This window comes from Daucus carota, chromosome 8 (genome assembly GCF_001625215.2).
Source record: "Daucus carota subsp. sativus chromosome 8, DH1 v3.0, whole genome shotgun sequence".
Classification (NCBI taxonomy): Eukaryota; Viridiplantae; Streptophyta; class Magnoliopsida; order Apiales; family Apiaceae; genus Daucus; species Daucus carota.
In genome coordinates, this window is record NC_030388.2 from 16,275,524 (window position 1) to 16,298,626 (window position 23,103).

A 23,103-nucleotide genomic window follows, 5' to 3' on the forward strand; every position below is an offset into this window, starting at 1 on the left:
TTTTAATTTGTCAATGTAGGGTTTGTGATCCTATTTATCTTATATTTTTTATATAGATGGTAAGTTGTTTTATAAGGAAAGAAGATAAGTAGTTTATTTTTCTGAACCAAGGAATTTATTCTTATGGAAATATCTTGTAAAATAAATATGGATATATATTTATCTAGTGCCATCTAAAACTTATTTTATACAAGGCAAACAATGTTACTATGTCAAACTTAGGGGGCGGGAATGAAGGGTATGGGAATGGTATGGTAACCCAAGGGCTGGGAGGATATGATTTAACCATCTAAAATGATTGGGTATGGGAATGGTATGGTAACCCAAGGGCTGGGAGGGTATGATTTAACCATCTAAAATGATTGGGGTTCTCATTCCATAACACCAAATAACTAATCCAAACACCTGTTATGGGATTAAAGTTCCAATTTCCGTTAACCGGACTCATTAACCATGAACCAAACACCCCTCACAGAGGTATTAAAACGAAGTCATGAACTCGCTTTTTCTTTAACTAATTGCATAAAAACTTAGACAAGTAAGACATCACAAAATGATCTGGGATCCTTTTCCTAAAATTTTAAAATTATATATGTGCAATTAATTGATAAGTCGAGTTTAATGAGTTCGAATAAGCAACTTTAGGCAAAAAGGATGGAATTAGTGGAAACGAAACCAAAAGGAAAAGAAAGGATGGAACTAGTGGAAATTTCGAATATCTATTCGAAAATTGTCCGCAAACTTATTAACAAGTTGTAATAGACAATTTTCAATTGACTTCACTTGCATTATTAGTAAAATAATAAGACCTCCTGTATATACAGAAATCATCCAATTAAAATCAATAATTTGGAAAAAAATTACAAGATACCCATTTTACGGCCCAAAAAAATTTAATATTTTCCCATCACAAAAACAGATGAAAGTTTATTGCAATACTCAGTTGTTTTAGGAAGTGAACCTTAAAAAAGTTACTCCTATTACATTAAGTACTATCATTATCATCAGGGAAGAGGAGAAAATATGGAATACTCTAATTAAGAGTAGGGTCCATAAAGTTTGAAAACAAGGCAACTTATAAAAGGGGGCTTGAAGCTCAAGCCGCACCAAACCAACCGCGTCATAACCAAAACCCCACATCCTCCATGGATAAATCTTCAACAACACTCCTCTTGCTCCTATCATCGTCTCTAGTGTTGACTCTCTTCATAGCCACAGCCGTCTTTTTAAGCAAACAGCCTCAGCTCCGATTCATCTGGCTCTTCTCATCGTCGCACCCGCTCCTCGCGCTTAATCTCCTCATTCTGCTCATCATCGTCTCGTCTCGCTGCTTCGCCGTCTCGCGACACAACGGTACCGGTGATCGTCGCGGTGAATTGCTGTTACTTGATGATGCGACGGAGGGGATCGTTCCGGTATTCCCCGGTGCGGAAGGTATGATTTGCTAACGGCTACTTTTTTGGTTTTCGTGGCTGCTTAATTGGCTAATAATGCGAATCTATTCCTTGATCTTTTGCTTTTGTTTATTCTAATTAATGTCTGTTTTTTACCCTTAGGAACAGTACTATACACTAAGCATAAGTTTTGACAATAACGTAGTCACTGACAATTACAAAGTAGGGTCTCATCCCGAGCAATCCCGTGCTAGGACGTTTTACGGGACATTGTATTGTTTTTCAGCCATTAGTGGAATAGTCAGCGGTAATGATTATATACGGTACTCCCTCCGTCCCGCCAGAAAGCTTACGTACACTGTTTGCACGCATTTTGATACTCTCGTAAAATATAGTTCTATAACGTATTTTTTATTTTTTTAAATAAAAGTTTAAATTTCGAATTTTTAAAAATATATATATATATAATGTAAATATATCTTATAGGAGTCTTAAAATGCGTGCCAAAAAGTAACGTGAAAAATCTGGTGGGACGGAGGGAGTAAATTTTTTGACCACACGACGACATGTTCATCATTTTTTAACAATTAGTTAAAATAATTATTAAACGGACAAATAATCATTTACTCGTCCAACAGTTAAAAGACGATGAACGTGTTAAAAAATCTTATAATTTTGACTTGGGATGAGCATTCAGTCGATTCGGTCCGAAATCGAACTGAAATTATTTTGAAAATAAAAAATTATCTTATAAATTAAATTAATATCATAATTATAGCTTATAAGATATATATAGTGTATAAAATATAAATATAAACTAATATTATATATTATTTGGATTATTCTGTCTAGCTTGAAATATTTTTTTTAAGAACCGGACCTAGCCGAAATTTATTTCGGTCTATTCAGCCCGAACCAAACAAACCAGATTTTCAGAAAATTAGGATTAACCAATCTGAATTTGCACAGTTTGGTTCGGTTCTCTCCACCCCTAATCAGAAAATTAGGATTAACCAATCTGAATTTGCACAGTTTGGTTCGGTTCTCCCCACCCCTAATCCGGACGCCCAACGCCCAACTGTCACGTCAATGTGGGGACATAACCCTACAAATTAATAGTACTTTCTGGGCCAAGAACAAAGATTAATTAATTAATTAATAGTAATAATACTACTTACTCAAAAATTGTTTTCAAATTTTATTTTTAATACTAGGTGGCAATCTATATCGGTTCCACTCATACTAATGATAATAATGGGATCTCTGTATACACATAGATCACCCAATTAAAATTAGTTATTTTGAAAAAATTGGGATGAAATTTGGAACACGTATCATTACTCTAACAATTATATATAAGTAAGAAAATATCTGGCAGGAAAAAGCACGGGACTAAATCCTAGACTAAAGCACCGGATAAAATCCTAGAACTAGGTTTTCCTCTGCTGGATGGGGCTGTAATTTCCCTCCATGTCAAAATTTTAGGATTAAGGACACCCTACATGTCAAAATTTTGGGATTAAGGACACCGGTAATATGGTATAGCATTCGTATGTCATGGAGCTTTGATGTGTATTATGTTCATCTTCCCCATATTCTACTTTAACTGCAACCTCAAGAACTGGAACATTGTTAATAATATACTTAAAATTATTGCAATTGCAGCAGCAGATGGAATAGCAGAGGCACCCACGAGTATGTCAAAAAAGGAAGGGACGATAGAGAGGACATGGAAGAAAACAAAGGAAGGTAGTCAATTGAGGCAACTTAAACACTCCCATTCTTCTACAGAGGATGTTATTAGACCCCGGGAGACGTTAACAGAACCCGGTAGTGAAGAGGTCACCAGCTCGGGATCTTCGTCCTTGTCAAGTGCAAAGCTGAGGAAGGAAGTTTCTCTAACCAGGGAGGAAGTGAACCGGCGAGTAGAGAGGTTTATTAGGAAGTTTAATGATGATTAGTATTTTTGTAACTTAACCAACATACCCCTAGACTGTGGATAAGATTCTCAGGTATACAACAATATAGCAACTACAGTTTTGAAACTTTAAATTCATCCTTCTCGGAAACTGAATTTGAAATCCGCTGTCTGCCGTTTGCTACCCCAACATACATGTTTACTTTTAATCCTTTTTTTGTGTGTTCGGTCTTATACAGAATATAGCTGACTAAAACAGTCAAATACATGATAATACTATTTGGGTTTGGCAACAAAATCACATCAACTGCAACATGACTCCTCATAAGTCATAATGCATCTTCTTATGTACATAAAGCAGTAAGTTCCTGATATGGATAAATGTCCACCACCAGCAATATTGACCTGCTTTACTTGTGTTCCACTACAGACATCACAACTCTTAGTTTGATGAAATCAGAAGTGCTGACTCCGCTTTCTGATTACCACTTACATCACGCGACATCAGTGCTGTAATTTTCTACACCAACCTCCGGGGGAGGTGGCTGAGAGACTACAAGATTTCCTCCTGAGCGTGAAATTTTCTTTACCTTTTGAGGTCCGCCAGTACCATCTTGGATCATCCTAGTGATGCTGCCAGAGTTTAGCACGGGTGACAAATCTTCCTCTCGTTCTGGGTGTATATTGAGGTCAAGCTGATTAGATAATTTCTTCTTGCTTTGGTCATTGTTGGAACCCTCACCATTCACCAAATTATGGCTAGAACTACTATTACCAGCATCACAAAACATCTGGATATCATCATCGCCCGATTGTTCAGGCTGTTGTAGCTTTTGGCGTGCAGTTTCAGCTTTCTCCGATTGTTTTATCTCCCTTCGCAACATCAGAGTTTTAAAACGCCGCTTTACTGTCATGCAAAGATTACATGTACACGTTTGCTTGTGCTTGTGACCCTTCCCACTAGGAGGTTGTATGCAAACTATGCAGGAGCAACCAGGTCTATGGCGAGGATGTTTTGTGGTTGTAGTATGTAATGATGATGACGCATAGGCATCCCCATCTTCCTGGATAGCAACGTTAGCAAGAGCATCTAACCCTTCTAAAGCCTCAAGTGAATCTGGATCCTCCTTTTCAGCCTTCATTTTCTTAGCTCCAGCTGCATGACAATGATATCATCTATTAGTACAGGATGAAACCAGTATTGAAATGCGTTGACTTAGAAGAGTCTATTACTTCTAATCGCCCATGCTATATGGGAGGTAACCCAAAACAAGCAATTAAATACCCTGGTGTAGCACTGCCAGATGCAATGTATCTCTGTTCATTTCAAGCAAAGATAATGGACATATATGCCATGTTCAAGAAAGTATTTCATACCCATATTACCAGATGGTAGCAAATCTTCGAGCTCGTCAAGTGTTAATTCTTGATCAGCAGAACAAAGAGATCTGGTATTAACATGAAATAAACACGTCAAAAGAAATCCTGATTGCTCACTGACCAGGGTCAACTATAACAAACATTATAATGATAAGGCAACTACGAATATTTTCTTCAATATCACAGCTGTTTAAAAGCATGTGCGCTAGAATAAAATTCAAATAAGAACCCTCGTTTCCGGCAACTGCATTCTGAAAAGATGTTACAAAGGAATAATTATCAAACTAGTGACTGGTATCAGGACTCTTCAAAGGATCACTTCATGGATGGGGAGGGCAACCCCCCCCCCCCCCCCCCCCCCAACCCACACACACACACACACAAGATCACCTTTCTCGAACTTCCCGCATCAGGGATCATTTTCTTTCCCCATCCCCACCTCGAACAGGGAACTGGGGTGTCTTTTAAATAGCTTTTTTAACTATACATGATATCACATATATCAGTGAATAATAACAAACCATATTATTTAACATTTATCTTACCTCATCACCATATTTCATTTGTTTATTTTATTTAACACTGATAGTTGGTGAAAGAATTATAATTAACTTAATACAATAAAAATGTATATTATTGAAATGACCTGAAAATTAAGAAACAAATAATACATTTACATATCAAAAAATATCTTTAAATAGTATTTAATATCCGTACATATGTTAACTTTTTTAGATATTGGAGATTGGATCCCTATCCCTGTCTCATGCCTAGAACTGTTTAAATTATTAACACTATTGCCCGCGCTTACAGCCTTACCTAAAGCCCATTTCTCTTTAAATCAGAGTAAAGGTACTAGCAAATCATTAGCATGGAGGGAAAAATACTTTAGTTCCAGGAACTGTCAAACACTATCTATACTATATTATAATAAGGCAACATGGGTATAATTTGTAGTCGTACAAAATTTTGGTTTGGTCATCAGGGCCGGTTTTGAGGGAGTGCAACAAGTGCAACAGCACAGGGCCCATGAAAATTTAGGGCCCCCAATCTATTACTACTTCTTTCTATTTTTTGGTATACTCATGACAAATATAATATAATATTAATATCTTTTTAATTTTTACCATTATTTTATTTAAACACTAATTTAAGTCTCTTTAATTTTTACCATTATTTAAATATAATATAATATTAATATCTCTTTAATTTTTACCATTATTTAAGTCATATTTAAGTCTAACTACTTAAAAAAAACAATTTTTCAGTTGTAGTAGTCTAATTTTGTTTATGATATCATGTTATTTTAAATATTTTAAAATTTTGTTTTGTCATTTGGAAGGGCCTCATTCTTAAAAGTCAGCACAGGGCCTCAAAAAAAGTCCCAAACGGCCCTGTTGGTCATCTCCTTTATAACTACAAGTTTGTCACATGTAAACTTCTCTTACTCTTACAATATTAAAGAGTTTTATATGGTTCAAATTACAAACACTTATGATGTAGTACAAGATATAAACTCCACCATTATTCTTCTAAATATAATTTATATACTGTTCATATACTATATTATAATAAACGATATTGGTATAATTTGTAGTTGTCTAAAAAATATAATAAGTTGGTAAATATAATCCGGTTAAAATCCAATTCATTAATACAAAAATACTAATAAGATGATGTTAAAATTTAAATTATAATTAATAAATTACGAATTCTATACTCAAGCACGGGTTAAAGGCTAGTATTCATAAGTAGGAAAAGGGTATAAAACCAAAACAGCTAAAGCTTTGATTGGTGTGGACATACCTAAACCAACTCTGGCAGACAAAAAAGATTTTTTTATGACATTGCAATGAAGACCAACATTTAATGAATTCAAGGGAGCATTAATCATTGCTATCATGGATGCCGCCAATAGAATCCATCACGAGACAGCAAGAAACGATTCATAACCCACAATAACTAAATCTAGTTTGAAGTCATAATTATATATATATGACAGACACCAGCAATAAATCAGAAACCAGCTAGGGGTATGGTTGGCAACAATACAAAACATGGATATCCGTTCAAATCCGATTTAATTTCACCAAACCCAAAATTTTGGATTTTGATTTGGATTTCAGGTGTATGTATCAAACCAATAGCCACTCCAAAATCCAGAAACCTATTCTAACCTGAACTCTGATAAGGACTCGATATATCACACACACATGCATACATATATAACTTTAAAATTTGCAAGTTATTACATATATTATTTAGTATATGAAAAAACAATTTATACATGTTTATTTTATAAATTCTTCATTATTACTCGGTAATCACATACTCATTTAGTGATTCAGGGCTTTATTTCATTGTTATATGTAATAACACTGTGTTATTATTATTATTATTTTATAGAGATATATATATATATATATATATATATATATATATAATATTGTACAACTAAAGGTATTCATTTTTTATATTAAAAGATATAGAAATGAATTAATATATCGCGTGCAACATATGTGCCTTATTGGAGAGCACAGAACTTATGCATTAAAGCTTCAAATTAGGCGTTGATAGGTGTCAAAATGTCGATCAGTTTTACTTGTACAGGTGCATATGTTCAAACAGAGAAGAGAGAAGCATGTACCTTTTAGGATCCCATAAGTTTTCAGAGCAGGTCCACCTGGATGGAAGAATAGCATAGCCTGGCACTTTCCGCCATTTAAAACAGTCCTCGCACTGAGCCCATTGTATGATTTCACTGAACACAGGTGATAGACAGCATTGACTTTCAGAGGCAAAAGAACATACTAAACAGCAAGTCCATCAATGTGAAAAGTTCATCTACAGTAAACTCAAGTGCTAGAGAACTAGAACTAAGAGCTGAGTCCATATTAAACGCAGAATGTTTTAGGATGGATCAATTACCATATGTTTTCAATAAGCATAGTAACCTTGCATATTTATTTTTGCGCAGACACATGGAATTCAATGATTATGTCGGTATATAGGCAAGCATATACTCAGTAATCATCATATTGTAATAGTTATGATTATACACGAACACATAAAGAAATCCACCAGTCTACTAATCTGACCCTAAAAGGGTGGGAAATTAAAGTGTAAAAAAACATATGTACCAAATTATACTTTTTTAGGTGATGTAGGGAAAGACTTGCAGGAAGAATACTCCATTTCCTCCAAAACTTGAACCCTAACTAAGGAGAAGACAACATGCCATTAGCCTGCTGCCTGTAGGCCTTTGTTATTATATCAACATTTTGTGATATAAGACAGCAGATATATATGATAATTGGAAGCAACAAGACCGAAGACATAACACAAGTAACAGAACACATTTGGCTTTCGTAGATATTGTGGCAGGCTAAAATATATTTCTACAGGACGTTCTTCTTAAAACCAAAAACCACCTCCAAAACCAACCCTCCACCCTTTGTGTAGCCCCACACAGAAGAGACTATATACTAAATTTGGGCAGAGAAGGATATTCCTTTTCTTATCATTCATAATAAGAACGTTGCTCAGGAAGGAGTATATGTAATATGAAATAGACAGTTGGACAACGAAATAATTACATGATATGAACATTAGCACATAAAGGACTTACCCCAAATTATTTTTTGCTACAATAGTGGGCCTTCCTATAATTGGTGGCTCCTGCTAAAGCAAACGAGCTTTCATTAATTATCGGAAGAGAGAAAAAATTGCTAAGATTAGACATGCCCAACATAAGAAAAATATTAAATAAAAACGGAGAATGCACTTTATATGTTTTTATGTATATTTTGTTCAAAAAATATTGGCATATTTTACCTCAAATTCTTCAATTTCGCAGCCGTCAATCAACACGATCTTGGGCACATTGTTGGGAGGAGGATGAAACAATCCTTGAGCCTGTTCCCATGTGAGCTTCAGCTCCATCATATCTTCATTTTCAATCCGTAGTCGTTTGCTCTTTGAGCCTAAGATACTGTTCTTTCTCTTAATAGGGATATCTGGTTTAGCTGCAGGCTTTACCTTGGCGTCGCACTTGTTTTCAACAACTTTGTTACTTTTTCTTCCTGAATCTGCTAAGTTTGCCTTGTTCATTGTCAAAGGGCTATATGATACTGAATTTCTTTTTGAATTATGCTGAGCTGTAACTTCACCAGGTTTACTTTTCTTCGCAGTAGAATCTCCATGTGCAGAAGCTTTATCACGAGTATTAACAGGTCCCTTTTTCTGTGAATAAAAAACAGAGGTAAGACATGATGACAAATTTTATGAAAGAGAACCTGGAAAAACAAGGTAGTTTATGATGTTAATAATAAATCCACATAAAAGAGCCCTCTGCCAAATGACAAAAAGCTTATTGGCTGCAAACAAAATAGCTCGGAATATTGAAACCCTAACAGAAGAAAGATGAAGAGTCAATTAAGATTAATGAAACCCTGGAAGTAGATAAAGTAAATAAGAGGATCTTAAACTTGTGATACTTTGCAACGGCTGATCATGATTGTTTTAATCGGGGCAAATGGTGTGTCTGTATGGGGTGGGGGGACTGAACAGAACTTTTGACTATTTCATTAAAATTTCTGCATAATATCAGATTAATGAACTGTTGTCTCTGCTAGGGTACAGTCCTAACACAGATCACAGATAGCTGGTAATTCCTTACTCTCATTAATAATCATCACAATCTTATACTCCCTCTGTCCCCTTTCACGTGTCCATTTTGACTTTTGACCAATCAAATTGACAATATTTTGACTGAAATTTACATGTATCATATAATTGAAAAAAAATAATAAAAACTATATCATTAGAAAGTATATTTAGTACATCTTAATATGAAACTTTCAGATTTTAAAAATAATGAATAGATAATTTGTTATGTTTAGTCAAAAATTGGTCAATTTGACTCCTTGAAAATCAAAATGGACATGTAAAAGGGGACGGAAGGAGTATATTATTTCTGTGATCTTATTAACAACTCTCGTCCAATCTTCATTATCCTCTTGCCGCGCTTATCTTCTTTTAAGATCTTATTCCAATCCCACCAACTAAACACAATATGAGGTATCTTCAAAATACAGGCAGTAATGACATGCATAAAGATTTACTGGTGTTCTTAATACTTGCAACAACGCCATATATATATAGGCAATTGCTTAAATACAAACCACTAAAATAAAAACTAAAATACAAACCAAGAGAAACTACCCTTATATGACATCATCCACCCCCTATGGAATATCACCCACCCCGCATATGACATCACTCATTAAGGGTCCATCCCCCCCCCCCCCCCCCCACCCCCAAATCCACCCCGGGCGCACTCGAGCCTCACCAAGGCTCTAGACAAGATTTGGACAGGCTTCAGAATCCAAGAGCCCAAAGTTGGCCCCACCAAGTTCCCCTACCCTGAGCCTACTAGCCTCACCAAAGGTTATCACGACGCCAAGTTGAGCCTCGGCGCCTGAATACCTTGGAGTCGACTAGTCAACAAATCATTCATATACATATTTTTACTAGATGTACCAAATATAGTATAGTTGAACACACATCAGTTTATAGTTTGAATCAAAGTAAAAAATAATAAGGAATAGTGAGATATACAGGACATAGCAGATTGTTAGTTCACATGTAAAGTGAAGCCCCAAAGTAGTGATAGGAAGGAAATAATAATGTTTAGTTGAAATGATACTAATGTTAGGAATATACTAATATGTTGAAAATAATACAATGAGTACGTAGCCGAAAGCCAAAAGCTATATCTTTCGTTTCACAACAAAATTGTGTAAGATTTTGTCTAAAAACCCTACTTTTGAAGTTTCTGGTCGGACCACGTCTCATCTAGGCCCACCTCAGAATCATCCCGGGCTCACAACTCTTCTCATTCTTCTTAATGCAAATTCTTCTTAATTGCATTAATTTATATTTAGTTTTTAATTTTGTGGTTTGTATTGGAGTAGAAGTAGAACCCTATATATACAAACTTATAACCTATACGATCAATACGTTGCACGGGTCTACTTCAAAATCTAATACTTTTTAGTCATATTTTAAAAAAATTGCAAAAATATTAAATTTCTAACTAAAATAAAATAAATTACAATAATATGCATGAGAGTATTGACCTTAAAGTTAAAGTGAATTAGAATATAATAATATGTCGTTGATGGAATTCAAGCTTTAGAGTGTTGGTTCCCAACAAGTGACTGCTGGGTAACCAGTATCCAACATACGACTTTCCACCCGTTGGATCTGGCCACGGACGGCCAGGATTGAAACCTAAGATCTCCACGTCCAACGTTTTTTTACTGTTGGATGTGTAAATATATTTTATACATCCAGCGCTTTTTCGCTTAAAAAGCGTTGGAAGCACAGGCAACCTTTTTTATCTATCTTATATAGGACGCATTGCAGTAGTTTAAAAACATAAAGCCCAGCAGCGAAGAACAAACGGTTGAATTACATAAAGTAAAGGATCAAACTCAGCTTGCTTGGGCAATTTAGGCAATCACAAGCAAGTGATTGTAGCCCGTAAATTCACGTTTCTCCACCTACTCGGGCATGAATCACTAGAAAACCCTTCCTATATATGATTGTAAGATTTTGATTTGGATTAATATTTGTCATTGTATGGTTTCGATTATTGAATATGCATATCTACGCGTGCTTATGCATTGTGTGATCACGATATAAGGGTCAAGAAAGTCGGAAAAGGCTAAAATTGAAGGTGTTTATATCATGCACTTTAAGTGTTTGATGAAATGTCAGAATGAGGATATCCAATTCACTGTTATAACAAGTAGTTTGATGCGGTTCTTATGCACGACATTGACATTGTAAACATGTTACATAGCAATCAGCAATGATAACATTGTCACCAAACCTCAGAATTCATATGGGATGCAAGTGTGGGTTGTACATGTTGTATGTTGCGCTTCATCCTCCTTTTGAACAACTATTAAAACATATTTGTCTTACATGTTTAATCACCAAATAGAGCAAGAATGTAACAAAAAAGTATTGATATGTAATGAGAAGACTTTGTGCTAATGTTTATAGGTTAAAATAAGAATCATATGAAGCTTTGTGCTAGGTTTCTGTAATCAGTTCCTCATTGATTAATGTTTATCGAACTTCCAATATTGCAGACTTGTGGTTGATTCTACATTTTTAAGAGAATTTGAACTTATTAAAGAAAATGAGATTATGATTTCAAATTTCTTGATTTAAATTTAATTTTGTTGTCATGAGTTGTGGAGAATCTTGATTTAAAATAAAGTAGTCTAATGATTTGGTTTGGGTTTTTCAGGGATGAAGGACATACTACCGGGACCGAGCAGACGGGTTGTTATTACTAGATAACTCATATCATGTCAGTGATGAGTTTGGAAGGGTACAGATAGGGGAAGGGTACAGATAGGGGTGAGTGTTTCGGTGCTAGCCGCCTTTATATATGGGTCCTTTCATATGCACAGAAGGAGCTGTTACATTTAGTTGGATTTGGTCTATTCGCAAATCAGGATGTGGGGGTTCAGAATGACATCGCCCTAGTATTTGCACTGGTGGAGAAATGGAAGCCCGAGACCAACACATCTTTCATGAGATAAGGGGAGATGACTGTTACATTAGAGGATGTTGGATATATTCTTGGCTTGCAAGTTATTGGGCAACCATTGGCAGGGCCTGCCATCGAGAGCCCTAAAGCTTGGTTTAAGAAATAATGGTTAGAGCAACTTACAGACAAGGATACCAAGGCTTGGTGTAAGTCGAGTGATATCAAGTTCACTTGGCTCTACGAAAGATATGGTAGGGAGGGTGTGGAAGGTGATCCCGAGCGTATCAGACTACACACACAGGCGTACTTGATGCTTGTTCTCGAAGCTGTACTTTTCCCTGCCAGGACTAGGAGTGTTGTTCACTCGAGATACATTGCCCTCCTACATGATATTTCTGAGATACATACATACTCTTGGGTATCGGGGGTTTTGGCTTATTTGTATAGAGCTCTTAGGATTGTTGATTGTTGCTAGGAAGGAGAGCCCCCACATTGCTGGATGTACACTTTTACAACAGATATGGAGTTATGAGCGTTTGATATTGGGTTGCCTATTCCTCATCCAGGGCAGGAGAGATACCCAGTTGCAGTTGTTTGGGCATATCCAAAGACAAAAGCAGTTTTAGATAAAGACAAGGGTTCAGAGAAGATGGGTGAGGAGCGGAAGGGGAAGGCCAAGGCTGTGCTCGGGAAGCGGAGGCGTCATGCTAAGGGCCCACACCACAACCTGCCACACTACAAAAGTGAGTTTGATGGAGTAGGATCTGATAGAGTTTTGTGGACACTATATGCACATTTTGAGGATCACCTGGAGGTAGCTTTAGATGAAGGTGATGAGGGTGAGGCCACAGTTTCCAGCATTTGGACTGGGATGTCATCCAGGCCCAACTTGCAGGGCAGTCCAGGTTGCCCCTGATTTGCTTCGATATATGTGCGTATGAGCATTCTGACAAGGTTCTAAAGCAGTTTGGCTTGAGGCCGTGCATTCCCAGGCCCCCTATCGACATGACAGAATATAGGAAGCCGGCGATGAAATTCCATGTGTGGAATTGGATGGCCGAGTGGTTTGCAGAGATTGGCGAGTGTTCTAGTTCAAGTGTAGTCAACTCCCAATAATGTTTTTTCTTTCTTTTAATAACATACATCTTCACGAAGTTTATTATGACACTGTGTACCCATATTATTCCCAACACATAACTCTTCATCCATAACACATTTGTCTTTATTTTCACCCACAAGTCTACAAACAAACATCCGAGCATATAGTTCATCCACTTTTGCCCCTTTTTGTCTTTGTTGTATTTTAATGACTTAGTTGTCTCCTTGTTTGATCCTGAAATCTCACTTCACAATACAAAATGACCTAGCTTCCTATATAAGATCGATCAAAAAAGTTGCATGTGCTTCCAGCGCTTTTTAAGCGTTGGACGTATAAAAAATATTCACACGTCCAGCGGTTAAAAAGCACTGGAAATGAGACGTCCAACGATTTTTATGCGCTGGACGTAAAGATCTCAGGTTCTAATCCTAATCCTGGCCGTCTGTGGCCAGATCCAACGGGTGGAAAGTAGTATCTTGGAAACCGGCTCGCCACACGTGTACCAGCACCCTTAAAATTAATATAGTATAGATCATTATAAATAATAATTTATAGATACAATATAGATGTTCATCATAAATATAATTAATATTAACACACTAATATTATTTAATAAATAAATAACTAATAAAAAAAATTAACTTTTGTATAAATAAAGTTCTAATATTGATTTTGAAATTAATTAAAATACATTAATTTAATTAACTTCAACAGCTCAAGAGAGTATAATATCATGTGTGTCAGTTTATATTATTCATACTTGTTAGTTATATAGTTTATAAAACAAAGCCTACCAAATAAAAGAAATAAACAAATAATTACTGGGGCCCAATCAAAAAATATTAGCAGGCCTAGCAGTTCAGAGATACTTAAGTGTTTATGCAGTTAAGAGACTCAAGACCCTAGCTGCCTCTCCTGCAATATCATTAGTGCTTGCCGCTAATTCAACAAAATAAGTGTCTACCAGATCTGTGATAGGTGGGCAGCTGACCCCCAGCTGACCCCACTTCACACCTAGGAAAAATATCCTCCAGAAGATTCTTATTCAGGGTTTTGCAAAAGAAAGTGGAAAATGACTTTTTTATACGTTTTGATTTCTAATTTAAATCTGGCTCTGGTTTGGGTTCTAGGTAAAAAATATTAGTGTCCAAAGCACATTCGTTGGAGGAGTAGTAGGGAAATCTGACTGAATAACTTGTTGACAAACCATGGTGATTCTATGAGTGACAAACATAGAATACAACCTTCTTCCCGGTAGAGCAGATAAAAAATTGTGCCCAGATAGTGAGAATGACTATATGTACTATGTAGATATAGTTCTATTGGAATGGTAAAGTCCTGGTAGTACTCCCACTACATTAATGGTAACTTCGGATTATATGTACGGACATCTGACTTCAAAATAGATCGACCACTCAGCTAATTAATAAACAAATACCTCCTTACATCACATTCAACCTGATAACTGATGAAGTACAATCATGTAAAGCACGCAGTAAGTTTTATCATGCACGATTGTATACTATTATTACAATCCATTCAATAACATAATGAAAACGCATACCGCATATCTTACAATGGGAAAAATATAATACTATTACACCAGCATAATATCTTGTCACTCATGATCTAACACAAGTAAACTCACAGTTTTTGACCACATAGCAAATGTCTCATGATTATTTTATTCTTAATAAGCTTACTGATTTCAACTAAAATACCAAATCAAACCTGATCTGATGATGCACTAGAAGTCTTCCTGCATCCCATGACCAACTTCCCATGAGGATTTCTATTAAATGTTACTGAACAAATAAAATAATTAGATCCCTTGCAAGAGCATCAGAAATTCGAATCAAATCATAAGAAACTCCCGAAAAGATGGTTCAAAAAACAGAAAGAGGGATAATGATGTGTTATATGAGACATATGAGCACAAGCACTCAATGAGTTGTGAGAACATAGACAAAGTAGGGGACATTTTAAAAACAAGATAAAGAGCAGAACACATCTAAATGAAAAAATGCTATTCTAAAAATAGAAGGAAAGGTTAAATAAAATTAGGGATGTAATAGCTTTTAGAGCATAAAATGGCATGAGCACAAACATTGACATGAGTTGTGGGAACATAGACAAGGTAGGGGACATTTTAAAAACAAGATAAAGAGCAATACACATCTAAATGAAAAAATGCTATTCAAAAATATAGGCAAAGGTAAATATATATATATATATATATATATACACACATATATATATATATATATATAATAGCTTATAGAGCATAAAATGTCTTACTTGTATCGCCTGCTCGCAGTTGCATAGACTGAATACAAGGACTAACCCCCTCTAGAACATACATTCTGCTATTGTTATTGGGCCAAAATCGAAACTGAAATACCCACTCCTCCCCTTTCAAATCTTGTACCGGGAGAGGTATTCCTTCGGGATTAGAAATAGGAGGAAGATAGACCTGGAAAAGAGAGAATAAGAAATTATACATACGGCAACACCAACCACATATGTTTCATTGAATCTTGTTTAAGAGCCTAAATTTTAGTAAATCGGGAGAACATGAGCAATTCTATAGCTCATGAGTTTTTAACGGTAAAGATAGTAAAATGGGAAGATCTTAACGACTATTACAACAAATTTAAATATAAAAAACACTAACAAAAAAAACTACATTAATTACAAAATAATAAGCCAAAATAAACACTACCGAAGAACTTTGTAACAACGATTACCAGTTCTCCAGAATCACATGTGAGTTAGTTTTAAGTTCACGTATATACAGATACAAGTGCAGTGGTTTTGCTTGATGTGCTCAGCTGCTGTCTTTAGAGTTCAGTAATTTACCATATCAGCACTCCCAAGTCCCAACTAATGCAATTAACCATGTCAGACAGCGACGTTTTCACATTAATTGTAACAAGAGGTTTAGCTAGAAAACAATTTATACTCCATTAAGGTATATATGCTACAGAAATATGATTATCTCTCTCTTGTAATCAGAGGCAAAAGATATTCCCAAACAAAATGTTGGGGACCTGTTTTCCTTAAATTGTTGCATATTATTTTCATAAAACAATTACTTTACAACTTTAAATAAGATGGCAACGGAAATTTGGTTCTTGACATCTTGTGATACCATCACCATGGAAGCCTAGACAACCTCAACCTATGAAGTAATAATCAGCTCATACAAAGATATTGTCAAAGGAAGCCGAAATTGATTGTTATCTAGATAAAGGTGGTCACAATCTACAAGTTCAAGTACACAGTAAGCATACTTCACACCATATAAGATGTGTAGCCAATAGAAATAGGAGTGCTATACATTTATAATTAACAAGGTAGTCAACGGAAATAATAAAATATAAGTACTTAAAGAATAGTTGCAATCCTGCACCAATAAATTTAGTATTAAAGTAAAATTAACTAGAAATTCACCTCTGCACATTTTTTTGGAAGAACTAGACGCCCAATCTTCCCAGCATCACTAGCCGTCAACACCTTCTCAAACAAAGGAGTAATCACAGAGTTTGAGCTATGACCGAATTAAGGATAACATAAATGCTGCTTAATTACATATATCAGGATATTAAAATCGCATGTACAGTTTGTCTGCCCATATATTATAGCAGTGTAATATATATACATATACTCCCTGGTCTAAAATGGATGTTCTGGACCATTCTGCAGCAACTATGACCACAGCTATACGAGTAAATCCAGCATCCCAGCAATTCATTTTCTACCCCAGATAATATTTCCTGCAAAGAAACATGCTGAACTAACCCTTGTACTGCAAAATTTTGTACCGGAAGACATTCTAAAATAATTCCTAGATTTCCATCAACCATATAGTCCAACTATATGGGCTTGGTAGTTGATACATTGCTCATAGCACATGTTTGCTACAAACTGAAACTCCCTTCACACACATACGCATATCAGATCAAATAGGTATTATCGAATAACAGAGCAATGAAAACATATGCAGGGCTATGAAAGCAATACTAAGCATTGCACATGTATTTATTGAAATTATATTACACAATTTTATAAAAGGATACTCTCCTGAGATTTGTTGCAGCTCCTGCTCAGTTATCTTGGGCCAGTACCGTGGGAGTAACTGGTTACGATCTTGAGGCCTTCCAATTTGTGCTTGACCTTCACCGAATGAGTCGACTCCATTATAATTCGCTGCTGCAGGCAGAGGTGCCGGTGGTTGTGCCTGACTGACAGAAATGCTGGAGTGCTCTGCAATCTCACTTTTGGATGTAGTATTCAGAGTCAGATCAGGATTAGGACTAGAAGGTTCATTTTTTAAAATAGCACTATGAGGGTTATCATTCACATATGGACTCTGTTGATCCTCACACTTGCTTCCTGCGACAAAAATCGTAAATGCAATTACAGATTAAGACAACTCTTCAAATTATATATGATGTTACGACGTCAAATCAAAACAAGTTTGCCCAAGTACGATTTATTTAATTAATTTACAGAACAGATATTGAAAGAGAAGGCTTGTACCAGATTTACCATTCTCTGATATCTGTGAAGCATCACCCTTCAAGCCTCCATTCATTAGTCTTCCAGAAAAAACCAGATTTTCCTTTTTATCCATGGAATCAGACAATTTCTTGCTTGTAGGAATGTTAAATTCCGAAGGCATTTTCGGATGCAATTCTGGATTGAACAAACTAGGTGCTTGACGCCAGGGCACAGGACCTGATGCAGCAATAGAACTCCAATTCTTTGCAGAAAGATCTTTGATTCTTTCGGGCAGACCAGGAAGGAGAAGTGAAGGTGGTGGCCATGCAGGATTGGGCGTCTAAAACATAACATCAAAATAGAACTGGTATCAGTAATCAAATATGTTCCCTTTTTAATCTGGTTCACCACTTAGTCACTATAGTATATTTACTATTCCTATCTTCCAGTTGGATAAAGTTGTAATTGGGGTATCTGGGTAAATTATCACCTCATGCCTGGCCAAACAGATATCAAAACTAGTATATCAGACACTTTTATTTATATGTTACACATAAATCTGAATAAAAAATTCTAAAATATGACCACTGACTGTAGTAATTTCAAAATTAACAAACACTTGTAAATCCATAAGCTAATTAAACATATTAATTCTTGTAATAAGTAGCAAGTGCAAAAGAAAACTACTAGTATATTTATTGCAGGATAATGATTCAGTAAGGCAGTAACACTTTGCAACCTAAGCACTACAAATATGGAAGTGTCTAGAAATATAAGATTAATATCTCACTAGCAATCAAACAAGGTCTAGTCTGGAAGATAACCAAATTCTCTTCAGATCAAACTAAAGTTTGCTTGTCATTCGTAAAAGATGCGACGAGATCTGGAGTAAATTTCCATTTAAATTTTATTAAGTATCCCAAAATTCATTTAAAATACTTATATTGAAGTACAATGTAATCCCAAATTATCAATAGCATCCCGAACAAGCCCAATTATCAGAGAAAAATAGAGCATATCCAAAATAAACATACCAAGATGAAACTTTTCTTTGTGCACGTTATACATTCGATCCCTCCAGCATCCAATAGAACAAACATATGAAATGAAACGATGCACCCACAGTGTATTTGCTGCAGATGAAGTTATAGTATTAAGACTCGGTTTTCAAAAATAATACTGATTTAAGATATATAGTGCCACGTCATATTTTAACATGCATTACTGGAATTATTAAAGTATAACAAAGAAATTCATATGACCTTTCCGCATGACTCGCAAGACCTCCAACCAGAAGCATTCAAGTGAAAGGACTCGCAAAAGTTTCCCTCTTCAAATGCAATACTGAAAAGAACAGAACAGTTACCAAGCGAAGGATCAAAGAGAAGAACTGAGAAAGGATGATTTATGATACAGTAAAATATTTATGTAACAGAATTACATTAGACAAAGAGGGCATCGGGAGGATCTACGTTGCATCGAAAAGGGGGAGAACCCCCTCTGGAATTTTATATGTAATTTTTAGGTTAGTGCCCGCACAAGAATTATTTGTCCCCATAGCAAAAATACGAGAGATATTGTAAAATAAGAAGAAAAACTCCTATCGGAAATGCAATTAGTAAATATAAAATATTGAAAAGGTGTGAAATTTGAGCAAGTCCAACAATGTCCTAGTAAGTGCGTTATAAATATAATATAAAATAGTGTCCTAGTGATTTAGGACATCATTTACTGTATCAACTCCAACAACATGCCTAATTATTGTGCCTTTTATTAAAATAGTAGTATATTTGAATTATTATTGGAGGAAAATGAATAGGAGAGAGTAGAAAGATGTGTTTAAATGAAAGAAAACTGATTTTTTATTAATAGAAATGGTTTAGGACATGCATAGTGGTCCCGCAAAAATAAGGCACTTGTTAAATGTCCTAGTGTTTCAAGGCACCATTAGGACATTGTTGAAGCACTCGTTTACTTCAAATGCCTTAAATTTTGATGTAGAGTTATCGAATGTTTACAAATTTTTTAGGGAAAAAAAAATTAAATTTTAGATGTCTAGATTATATTTTATCCAATTTTGTACTCCAATACTCCAATGTTTTTGTGCACTCCATAGAGCTTAACCCTACATATATATAGGCTTGGGTTTAATGGAGTTCAAATTCTATGGAATTCAGAATCCTTGCATAAAACATAGTGTTCTATGCAAGCACAAATTGTTTGCAAAACATACTTACATGTATATATATAGGATTCCAAGGAGAAACCCCAATATAATTGGAATTCGTAAAACTTTAGATATGATATGATGTCATACCAAGGGAAAAGAGTTTCTAAAACACAATACATATATAACTGCAGATTAGATTTTGTAAATTATATATTATTTAAATAATCCAACAATTCGGATATCAATGACTTACAAAAATAAGCAAATGAACAAATTTTCATGTAATAGACTGACTTCGAACAATTATATTATCAAAATATCAGTCAGTTGACCATATAAAAAAAAGTAATACTATTTTTTAAAAAAAAAAATCTTCACTATTATATCTAATGGAACTTTCAAAACAATATATATTAATATTTAGGCATAAATATTTCATTTGGAGAGTTGGATTACCAAAAAATACTCAAATGCATAATTTAAAGTGCACTAGTAGAGAACTTCTCTATTGCATGCTTCGAAAATTCCAACCCCTGGTGCTTGATTGATACTATTAATTAAAAAACTACTATATGACATGCTTTTTAGCTGTATATTATATAAGTTCTTATTTATCGATATTTGATTTGGTTTTCTAGATGTATATGAGTTTAGATGAATTAAAGTAGAACTAAAATCTTGAGCAATAAATCATAAATACTAGACTAAAGCAATCATTTACCTAATAAAATTGAAAATATAATAAGCACAGTGATCGGCATAATTTGCAATATACATAGAAACAAATATGTGATTCTAATAAAAAACAAATCTATAATTGAATCTACGATTCTAGTAGCATTATAATGGTAAAATTAAAATAGCAAATATACATAAGAGGGAACAATTTATGGTACAACATGGACAAAAATACAATTTTAAATTCACAATTCTACTAGGAATACAATGGTGATATAAAAAAGAAATTATAAAAAAGGAAGCAAACCATATATGGTACAATAATGGCATTCCAGTTAAAGAGGGGATTCTATTTTATTAAAAAAATGAAGTAATGATTTGTGAGTATCTAAACACCGTTACAAAATTCAAACATTTAAATAGTAAAAAGAAATGGAAGATAATAAATATATATATTGTCACCATGGGATAAATGAAACAATAATACAACTTTTAGCAGGGCCTTCTTTTAGTTTTTAATCCGTATAGGTATCATAGGCTATGAAATAGACCATCAAGGCTATGAAATATACCATATGAAAGAATTGGCATTTAAAAATTTCTGAGACCGGGCAAAAAACTGAAAATTTATCAATTACACAATAAGCAACATAAATTTCAACCTCATTTTGATTTATTAAAAATTGTTCAAGTAAAGTTCTCTCCAATCTAATCTATAAAATGAATGCTAATATTCCATTCTCTAAGACCTGATTTATTGTATTTGGTGTAAAATAAAATCCAAATTAATAAAAAAAATCACGTGGCGAAAAAAACTAGCTTACACAAAAATTTGAACACAAGAATTTCTCAAGAAAAGGAACACTACAACCACAACCTACAATAAGGATACTAAACTCAAACATCAATTATTCAGCTGATCAACTCTATAATATCAATTTTGTCAGATGTTGTGCAACTTTCAGAGGATTCAAACCCCCTATTTATCAATTGTCTCTTCGCCAATATACTCAAATTATATAACAAAAGAAAACCTCACTTGTGAAAAAAAATTGACCCGTGCACCTGTGTGATCAACATGGCGCTAAAACTTAATCAGAGAGGATTGAGGAACATATGCTATCAGCATAACCCCAACTAGAGAAGCATAGTAAATCCAAGCATAGGTTGCAAAATCCTACTTGCCATACTTCTAGTGTCAACGTTACCATTCCATTCCTTTTCCTCGGCATCCAATTAAAGTAGCATTGAGATGTAGCAAACATAGTAGAATTTGACCATGAGACCGTAAACTTTATGCTTACAACCATTCTGATAATATATATACTACAACAAGTAGAATGTCTACTACTTAACCTACACAGCATATCCAAAGGATCACATTCTAATAATCATTAAGTACCTATTCAACAACTATTTTCATTTGCCACAAGCTTCGTCACAAACAATAAAGTCGAGACATCACAATAAACAGAGAAAACGTAACGAAATCAACAAAAGCAAGACATTAGAGGCAAGAAAACAAACCCGCATCGATCGCACAAATCAGCAAACTCGCCAGTGCGGCGACGCCAGCCCCGGCGAGAGTGGTCCCCAAGCAATTGATTACAACTGGAATTGAAGCAAAGCTTGGGCAGCGAAGACGAAGAAGACGCCATCGCAGCTTCACACAACCACAAACCTAGAAAACACAGCACCAATTAAGTAACCGTTGAGCACATACACATACATAATTGAAAAAAAAACAAATGAAAAATCGGAAAGAAGGAGTTAGTTGAGTGAAATGGAAGCACGTACAAGACGAGGCGCGATAATCGAGGGCAGTAGAGTTGGGGTGGTGGTGATGTAGAGATGTGTGTGTATGTGAGAGAGAGAGAGAGAGAGGGGGTTTGAGAGAGACTTGGGAGAGATGGTCGAGCGAGAGAGGAGAGAAAGAGGGGCTGTGTTGTTCGTGAGTGTGAGCCACTTTGTTATTTCATATTTATATAACAATTATTAAATAAATATTAAGTATTGAAAATATGAAATACATATATCCAGATTCAAATATGTTTTTTCATTTTCTTTTGAGTTAATAAATAATAATAATAATAATAATAATAATAATAATAATAATAAGATAATATTTATAAATTGGAGAAAGTGTTTCAGATAAATTATTTAATGATAATATCTTATTTTTTATTTATACATATATCAGCAGTTAATTTCTGATTTTTTTTAAGAACTTCACTGATTCAAAAATCAAATTTATTGTTTATTTTAAAACTACTTGAATTGATTTAAAATCGAAGTAAAACTAAGTTTGATACAATCTAACAGATATTGATATAACTAGGGAATTTTGCCCGCGCTTCGCGTGCGGGAACCCTTATTAAAATTGATTAATTT

General features: G+C 34.8%; 2 protein-coding genes across 3 annotated transcripts; one reads left to right on the plus strand and one right to left on the minus strand.

Annotated features, from left to right (window-relative positions):
• Nucleotides 1-1,038: 1,038 nt before the first annotated feature.
• Nucleotides 1,039-3,535, plus strand: LOC108198015 (uncharacterized). Its single transcript, XM_017365795.2, has 2 exons — nucleotides 1,039-1,434; nucleotides 3,060-3,535. Exons 1-2 carry the CDS (start codon nucleotides 1,146-1,148, stop codon nucleotides 3,353-3,355), a joined length of 585 nt encoding a protein of 194 aa, XP_017221284.1. The 5' UTR covers nucleotides 1,039-1,145; the 3' UTR covers nucleotides 3,356-3,535.
• On the minus strand, nucleotides 3,432-22,712 carry LOC108197978 (B3 domain-containing protein Os07g0563300-like). 2 transcript variants are annotated; one of them, XM_017365716.2, is made up of 14 exons: nucleotides 22,510-22,712; nucleotides 22,240-22,393; nucleotides 19,127-19,208; nucleotides 18,899-18,997; nucleotides 17,904-18,204; nucleotides 17,441-17,756; nucleotides 16,815-16,911; nucleotides 15,660-15,834; nucleotides 15,093-15,166; nucleotides 8,527-8,934; nucleotides 8,321-8,370; nucleotides 7,340-7,453; nucleotides 4,690-4,760; nucleotides 3,432-4,468 (listed from the first exon to the last, which is right to left on the minus strand). In XM_017365716.2, the coding sequence occupies exons 2-14, from the start codon at nucleotides 22,368-22,370 to the stop codon at nucleotides 3,807-3,809; spliced, it is 2,580 nt and encodes an 859-aa protein (XP_017221205.1). In that variant the 5' UTR covers nucleotides 22,371-22,393; nucleotides 22,510-22,712; the 3' UTR covers nucleotides 3,432-3,806. The 2 variants fall into 2 exon arrangements, with proteins under 2 accessions (XP_017221205.1, XP_017221206.1); XM_017365717.2 differs by having other exon boundaries at nucleotides 17,913-18,204; nucleotides 22,510-22,663.
• Between the last annotated feature and the right edge of the window lie 391 nt (nucleotides 22,713-23,103).